The 8,983-nt window shown below is 46.3% G+C and overlaps 1 protein-coding gene across 1 annotated transcript; it reads left to right on the forward strand.

The window, feature by feature from the left end:
* Positions 1-4,527: 4,527 nt before the first annotated feature.
* Positions 4,528-6,353, forward strand: LOC103207568 (nucleoside diphosphate kinase, mitochondrial-like). The gene is given in 3 exon segments (XM_007953221.1): positions 4,528-4,540; positions 5,882-6,073; positions 6,076-6,353. Coding segments are annotated over 3 exon segments (483 nt in total).
* The last annotated feature ends 2,630 nt before the right edge of the window (positions 6,354-8,983 follow it).

The raw sequence follows: 8,983 nt of genomic DNA on the forward strand, positions 1-8,983 counted from the left end.
CTGATAAAATTTCTTTTTTTATATTGTTGTTGTTGTTATTTGCAGTCGAGTCGCCCCCCGACTCATAGCGACCCCTCCTTGGGTTTCCGAGGAAGTATCACTACAGAAGTAGGATTGCCCAGCCTTCTGGTTAGCAGTCAAGTGCCTTAGGCACTATGCTACCAGAGCTGCTAGAAAGTTCCAAAACAAATTTATGCTCCAAATATTTGTAGCAGTGTGGCGTAATGAATCACTTTTTGGCCTTTGTAGCCATGGTCTTGTAACTCCCAGTAAATGATTGGGTGGGACTGTGCAAACAGGATGTGTAAAACTCTTGCTTGGATTGGCTAGGGTATACAAAAAAGGTGCCTGTGGCCCAGAGAGGGGATGGTCAGTTTTTCCATCCCCTTAGGCTTTAAAAGAACAATCCCAGAAGTTAAGGGGTGACTTTACTACTATCAAGAAGAAAAGCCAGGAGTGGAGCATGTCCTTCAGACCCAGGGTTCCTGTATTGAGAATCTCCTAAATTCAGGAAATAGGTAACACTGAAGACAGTATGAGGTGGTGCAAGGCAGCAAAATGTGGTGCAAAATGGCACGAGGTGGCTGCAGTGAACTCACTAACCCACAGTGTAAGAGAGCTGAGTATCTTCAGGCAATCGGCTTCCTGGTGGAGTGAGGTACCTCTAGGCACTTGGCAGTGAGCTAAAAAGCTATGACAACTTGTCTGAGCAGGACAGAGGCCAGTCCTGAGCAAGGCCCAGTGTCATAGGCCTACCTGTGGGCACAGCTTAGAAGCTGTCCTGGTCAAAGAACTGTATCCCAAGTCGTTCCTGTTACATCCAAGTTGATCTTGATCCCAAGTTGTACCTTGTTACTTCCCTAATAAACCCTATAATTTTAAGTATGATCTGTGAATTCTTCACAGTCATTGCAACAAGTTACTGAACCCAGCAGAGGAGTAAAGAGTTCTGGAGGAGGGACAGCTTGTGTTAGAATCAGTAAAAAGTTTTGAGAGAGGAAGCATGTTTGACTTTCATATCATAGGAGTCAGTTTTGGGCTGATGCTGATCTTGATTATCTTGTTAGCCTTCCTGCAAAAAGGGTATGATGGCAGCATCATCTGACCTCCTTTAACTTCACAAGAAAGGAGGAGGCGCAAGATCAATATCAACAGCCTAAGGGTGATTCCTATGAGCCAGAGGTCAGACATGTCTTCACCTTCAACCTCTTTACCAATTCTGACACCAACCGTCTCTCTCATAGCACTCTACTTTTCTTCTGTGCTTGAGAACCCATTGCAATAGCCACACAGAACTCACAGACAATAATCGATCAGGAGTACTCAGAATACAGTTCTTTGATCAGGACAGCCTCCCTTCAGCCATTTCTGAAGGCAGGACTCTCTGAGGTCCTTAGCACCTATATCTGGCCACTGCCCTTTTTAGGCAAGTGTTACAAAGCTCTTTTACCAAAAACAAACAAACAAACAAAAACCAAACTCACTGCCATGAAGTGGATTCCGGCTCATAGCGACCCTCCTTGGGTTTCTGAGGCAGTATCTTTACAGAAGTAGATTGTCCAGTTTTCCTTCTGAGGAGTGGTTGGTGGGTTTGAACTGCCAGCCTCCTGATTAGCAGTCAAATGCCTTAGGCACTGTGCCACCAGGGCTCGCAAAGCTCTATCTGCTGATAGATGCCTATAGGCACCCCACTTCACCAGTAAGCCTCCTGTCCAGAGGCATTCAACTTTCTCACTTTGTGGGCTGGGAAGCCCATTCCTCTGTCTGTTGCTAGGTCTGCTGCCAGGTCTGCTGCAGTCACAATGGAAAAGCAACACTTATGTAGGAAATTTTGGAACTGGGAAGATTTGAATATGGACTATGTGCTAGATATTATTGTTTAAATGTTACATTTCCTGGGTGTGATTATGGTATTGATGTTCTTTAGAGTCTAGCCCCCATCCTGAAGCTTGAATAGCTTTCATTTACCTCATTTTTTTTTTTTTTTTAATGGCTCACTTATGTTGTTGGGATCTTGAGCAAGAAGAATTTAAAGGATGTGATCATAAAAGCTTGTGCTTGTGCCATGGCTTCTCTGATCAGCCTTAGGTGATAAATGAAAAAAAAAAAAAAAGTGCTATGGGCACTTTATGTCACAGTTCAGTAATTACACGTCATGACCCAAGTAATAATCATACCTTCTCCCTCCTCTTTCTGGGAGAGGTAACTTGCCCTTGTGTGGGTAACATTTCTCTCCCTTCCCCCAAATAGGACTAAGGAGGTGTGAGGTGACAAGGAAAGTTCTTATTTGACTGGCACTGTCATAAAAATACACTATCATACTTTTGGATGTGCTAGTGCTTCAAGGAAGGAGCTCTGATGGTATAGTGCCTGAGGCATTAGACTGCTAATCAGAAGTTTGGCGATTCAAACTTACCAACTGTTCAATGGAAGGAAGATGGGGCACTCTGCTTCCATAAGGATTTACCCCCTTGAAAACCCGATGGGGGTTGCTATGCGTCAGGATTGACTTGATGGCAGTGAGTTTGACTTTTAGTTTTGGTCTTTCTCAATGAGAGGAGCTCTGGTGGTACAGTGGTGAAGGCATTCAGCTGCTAACCAGTAGGTTGGTGGTTCATACTCGCCAGCCACTCCATGGAGAAAGATGAGACAATCTGCTTCTGTAAAGACTTACAGCCTTGGAAACCCTATGGGGGCAGTTCTACTCTGTCCTGTAGGTCCACTAGTCTTTGGAATCACCTTGATGGCAATGAGTTGCATTTTTTTATTTTCTCAATGAGGAGTCCCTGGGTAGTACAAATAGTTAATGCTGCTTAGAGGTTAGGGTCCACCCAGAGGCACCTCAGAACAAAGGCCTGAAAATCAGCTCTTGAAAAGCCTGTGGAGCACAGTTCTAGTCTGACATAATGGGGTCACCACAACTCACAATCTATAGCAACTTTTTTTTCCTTTCTCCATGGAGGCTTTTCTGGGCCTTTGGAGGCCCTTGCCTTGGCTTGCCATCTTCCTCAAAGCACAGACTTTCTCTCTTGGAATCCTAGCACCCTTTTGGAAAACTTTTGGCTCTTTTCCACTCCCGTGTGGCCTACATCTGGTCCATACAAAATATTTTGGTGTTCTTGTTACTGCCTTCATGTCAAGCATCACCATCACCCAATTAGACAGACTTACCTAGAGGCTAATGAAGCTTAAGCTTCAATGTCATTGTTTGCACAGCACCTTCCAAGACCCCAGTGCCCTAGTGATGTGTTCCTACAGTAATTTGATATTCTCTTCCTTAACACAGGCTTCTCACATGGTATGAGCTCCAGGTTCCACAGAACCTGGATCTGTCCCTGCTCTAATGTGGGTCCTTTACTGTCTGTTCTGAGGCCCAATAGCCAAGTTTTCTGCTTCATAGTCCTCAGTTGTGCATCACATAATAGTCCCTATATCCCCCAAACTCCAGACACACACCAAGCTTTTTTGAAATCTCTCCTTGAAGCCTCTTTCACTAACTAAGTGGGGGAAGGACTTAGTCACTGTCAAGGCCCTTGCCATCTCCTGGCATCTGAGCCCCTCCCCAACAGCCCTCCACTTTCTAGACCCTTTCAAAGCTATTCTTACTTTTGTTTCAGATAATCTCTGTAAGTTCTGCGGGTGGCCTTCACCACCTTCAGAGTGCAGCATTTATTGGATTTAGGAGCTGCCATTGGAATTCCCAATTTACCATCTAGGTGCACTTGAACAACTGTTTATGTTTTCAGTGGCAACATTACATCATAGATTGTTTGGGCTAGATACAATTTAGTTGTGTATATATGAAAATAAATGCACTGGAGTATTACAATTGAACATGAAAGTATTAGAATTTAAAATGCCTGACAATATACCACTAGAATCAATGCTGATATCACTAATGTAATCACACGATCTCTTGAAAACCATCGGTTTAACAGAATACTATGGTGAGCCTTTGTGTAAAAGTATACTCCAAGGCATGGCCTGGTAGGCTAGGAAAGAGATAGCCAGATTACTCAGCATAATTGAACAAGTAGATTGTTGTGTCTCCAATAGCAGCACAGGAAGGAGTAGTTGTGAGGGAACAAGACTAAAGAGAAATTGAGCTGGTGAGAGGGGGTGGGAGAGAGAGGGCTGAGTGAGGAGGGATGTCTGATGATTCAATGTAACCAATATACTGTGATGCATTTTTTGCCACTCAGGCTTCAGGACATGGAACTAGACCATAGTCATACTCCCAGGGTTCTCAGGCTCTGTCCTGTTTGGGGAGTGGGGAGGTGGGAGCACATCAGCGGGACCAATAACAGTATCCTTACCTACACTCTTAGTTCATGTAAGGGAGGGAGTGTACTCTTATGCATCAGTTAGCTATTGCTGTGTAACGAATCACCCCCAAACTTAGTGGCTTGAAACAACAAACGATTTCTTAAAAGTATATAGGTGGGCTGGGTGGGTTCTCTCATGCATTCCAGATCAGGGAGGGTTGTGCAGGAGGATCTGTTCATCTAGTCTGAGTCTCTTACATGCATGAGGTTTGGAGGTAGGCTGGTCTACGATGGCCTTGGTTGGTATACCTCTCCTTGGGTCCTCCAGCACGTTAGCCTGAACTTGTTCACATAGCAGCTCTTAAAGTTTCTAAGAGATCAAGTGGAAATGTGTGGGGCCTCCTGAGGCTTAGGCTCAAAAGTAGCACAGTGTAACTTTGGCCATTCTATTGAATAAATTAATTCACAGGCCAGCCTAGCTTCAAAGGGTGGGGAAATGGATGCCTCTTGATGGAAGGGGCTACAAAGCCACACTGCAAAGGGCATGGATACAGGGAGGGGTGAAGAATTGGGACCATGCTTGCAATCACAACCAAGAAAAGATGCTCCTGCCCAAATCGCCAGCTGCCACTGGTCAGGCCAGAGGCTCTTGCTTCTCTGGCACTCCTGGGGCCCTCCCACAATGTACCAGTTCGAGAGGCAAAGTTCACCCTTCCCCCACAGTGGAATGCAAGGCTGATGTGACTGACATTGTGAAGGGGCCACAGAACCCAGAGGTCAATAATGCCACAGCCCTATCTCCTGTCATTCCTGCCACAGGGCCTTTTAATGGGTGGAGGAGACCATCTGCAGCATGGTAGAGAGCCTGCCCAGACTCTCCAACACACTTCAACACAGCCAACAAGAAATGACAGTGCCAGAAGATACCAGGATATATCTTGAATACCTCGAGACATCCTGGGTAGGGAACTGAAGGACTTGGGGCACAGATGGTGTTCTTTAATCTCTTATTCCAATTGGCAGCTAAGGCTTTGGAAAAGAAAGGAACATATGGGAATTGAACAGCTGGCTAAGTAAATGCAATTGAAGAACAAGATTTGGCTTTTCTGGACCATGGCTTAAGATGGGTTCTTGGCAAGGACTTAATAATATTAACAATTTTAATATCATGCTTTTGTACAAGACTTAACTATTTAGAAATCACATTCATGTATATGCTATTTCATTTTACATAACTTTAGTTGAGGGAGGGTAGATTTTCGCCCAGTTTCACAGATAAGCAAACTAAGGCTCAGAGAGGAGAGATCAGTTCCCTGCTGGATGTCATGGCCAGGTCTTGAGTGCAGGTTTGTTTGACTCTTTTATAGCTCCACTATCCTTTTTGTGGGAATGGTTGAGAGCAACAGCATTTTCCCACCTCTTTGTGACCTACAGCAAAAAGAAGAAAAATCAAGACCTCGGGTATAGGCGCCTCTGGGCAGGAGGGCTGGCTGTCAGCCCAGCGCCCCCTGGGGACACAGGGAACACGCAGAGTGTCATTTCCACCCCTACTGCTGGGACGCCAGACTGGGGAGTTTGGCCCTGTGCAGAGCCCATGAGCACATAGGTTCCCACAGGAGAGCCCTCCCGGACCCAGGAGCCCACCCTGCGGGCTGTGAAGCCGGATCAAGTGCAGCGGAAGCTGGTGGGTGACGTAATTCCGCACTTTGACAGGCGCTGCTTCAAGCTGGTGGGCATGAAGATGGTGCAGGCTTCGGAGAACATCCTCACTGAGTATTACTTTGACTTGCAGAGGAAGCCCTCCTACCCAGCCTCATCAGCTACATGAGCTTCGGCCCTGTGGTGGCCCTGGTCTGGGAAAGTCACAACGCGGTCTGCACCTCGAGGGCCGTAATTGGAGGCACAAACGCTGTTGAAGCTACCCCAGGAAACGTCTGGGGAGACCAGCGTCCACACATCATCAGAGACGTCATCCACTCCAGTGACCCAGTGGAGGGGGCCTGTAGGGAGATCGGGTTGTGGGTCCGGAGGAGTGAGTTGGTGACCTGGCCAGACCTGGGCCTCCACAGCAGCATCTTCCCTGTCTGAGGGCTCCAGCTGCTCTTCTCTGCCCACTGTGGCCAGGACCAACTACCTCTGTCAACAAGACAGCTCACAAGCAAGCTTTATAGTCTTTCTAAACCACTCCCCTGGTGACCCCAGCTCTGCGAAGTGTTTGAGCCATCAACTTTTTGTGTCTTTCTGTACCCTGAGACAGCACCAGATTGGACCAAATACTTTCTGTACCAAAGTGCCAGACAACCTTTGGGGTTTCCAAAAGAGGGTAGTGTGACCTGCCCTCCCCCAAAGGAAACATTAAAATTCACTATGCCCTGAAAAAAAAAAAAAAAAAGACCTAGGATACATATGTATATAGATGGATATGTGTATTGTTTATGAAAATAAACATACCCTGATTCCCAGAAGGAAATCAGTAGAAGAGGATGCCCCATGTGCCTTGGACATTGATATACTGAGGATAGCAAGTGAGTGAGTGTCATTCACACTCCCAGAGTGTGCTGAGTTGGCCTCCACCCTGAGCTGTAGAGAGCCTGTATTCCAAGGCTTGGGCCTACAGTTGGTATCCTCCCCACTGGCCTCCCTGCTTTCATCTCTTTGGTCACAAGGCCCAGCCTGCTTGTCCATGCCCCTATGGCCTCTAGACCCAAACCTTGACATTCCTTTTGTAGGGGATGGCTACTCTTGCTGCGTCTCAGCTTCTCTTCCCTTTCTCTGCAACTCACTCTATTGTTTTCATGGCTCACTGGTGGTTGAGGAGCACAGTCTGAGCAAGAGGAACTGCCCTATCTTTTCTGCTAGGACTGTCTTCCTCATGGTCCTGCCTTCCCCACAGCAGGGAGTGGGGGGTAAAAGGGGGTATAGAGGATGACCATGTGATCCAGGCTGGCCAATCACAGCATCTGATTCACTGCACAGTGCTTATTCTCCCCAGGTCTGGGCAAGTTATCTATCATCTAATAATGTCCTCTGTATGTGTTTGGGGTGTGTTTATCACCTGTCCCCCACCCTTGCCCCACCAGAATCTTTTTGAGAGTGGCAGAACCATACGACCTGTCTGTCTTGTTAGCTGCAGCACTTGTACTGGTTGGCACTTAGTCAATTCTGACTCATGGACATGGAGACCTCATGTGTGTCAGAGTAGAATGATGCTCCATAGTTCAGTGACTATTTTTTTTTTTTTTTTGGGGGGGGAGTAAATTGCTAGAACTTTCTTCTGAGGTACCTCTAGGTGGACTGGAACTGTCAACCTTTAGGTTAGCAGTCAAGTGTGTTAATGTTTCACACCACTCAGGAGCACTCATAGATAAGACACTCAGTAATATCTGTTAACCAATTCCAGACAAAGGAAAATGTGTGCTTACACTGCCATTTCTTTCATGAAGAGTGTGGCAGCCCAGGAACTCTCCCACGAATTCAAGTTCTGAAAGGACTTTTCCAGGTGACAGGAGCATTAGGCAGCTCAGGTGTTAACTTTCCCAAACCCTCCAGTAGGATGCTGTGGTCCTCTCACCTGCCCTAGATGGTTGCCAGCATCACACCTCTTGCCACCTGACCGCAGAGCTCTTGGTAGGTTGGGTTGTTCAGGATGCTGGCTGTCTGGGCCACACTCTTCTGCATGGCTTCCCACAGAGGAAGCTAGAGGCATACTGGGTGCTTGTGACATCTTTTCTTCCACTCTGATGGGGACAAGAGACCCTCTTTGACCGATGAGGAAATAGCAGCTTAAACTTGGAGGTCAAGGGGTCTACCTGCTTCTCTCAGCTCCTCACTAGGAGCATGGGGATCTGCATACAGTTCCACCATACTCCAAGGTGGGGCTTCTACATGTTCTTACTGTTTCCCAAAGTATGGTGGACTCAAGAGATGAGTTCAAAAGGGCCATGAGCACAGCATGGAATGATATCCGAATGCATAGTGAGAATGCTATTTCCCTCTAAATTATCTTTAGAGCCTTGTAATGACCTCAAGAATGCCTGGATTTAGTGCTGGAATATTTTAACACCTTTATAACATCTGCTCTGGTAGCATAGTGGCTAAAGCACTTGACTGCTAACCAGAAGGCTGGTGGTTCAAACCCACCAGCCACTCCTCGGAAGGAAGGTTGGGCAATCCTACTTCCGTAGTGATACTGCCTCGGAAACCCAAGGAGGGGTCGCTATGAGTCGGGGCTGACTCGACGGCACATAACAACAACAACAACAATAACATCTGCTAGTCTCTGCCTTTTAACAAAGAGGGAGCAGACCTGCGGCTGAGCATTTTGGCAAGCAACAGTATCAAATTAGGGCTTAATAACTTTATTTTTATTTTGTGTGTTTTCTTATACTTTTGTTACAGAAAATGAGACTCCTTTCCATTTATGAAGTGATATAAAGTTTCCATTTAGGTCTATAGTAAGTATATATTAAGGAAATACAAAAATAAAGCTGTCATACCAAAGTCCAGGATAACCAACAGAAGACACAAACTGCGTACTCTGACAGTGCATGGAATGACACTTCATTCACATAGAGAAGAGACAGAGTGAGATCAGCTTCATTGTGAGCACTGGTATCTCATGGCCAGTGTGTCCTCCTTTGTGGCTTGTGCAGGGCAGATATTCTATGTTCACCCTTCTTGTGTCACAGTTAAAGGAGACCCCATTGCTTTCCTGCCTG

The sequence above is a fragment of the Orycteropus afer genome, unplaced genomic scaffold, assembly GCF_000298275.1.
Source record: "Orycteropus afer afer isolate SDZICR_OR568_19922 unplaced genomic scaffold, OryAfe1.0 scaffold00377, whole genome shotgun sequence".
In the NCBI taxonomy this organism is placed as follows: domain Eukaryota; kingdom Metazoa; phylum Chordata; class Mammalia; order Tubulidentata; family Orycteropodidae; genus Orycteropus; species Orycteropus afer.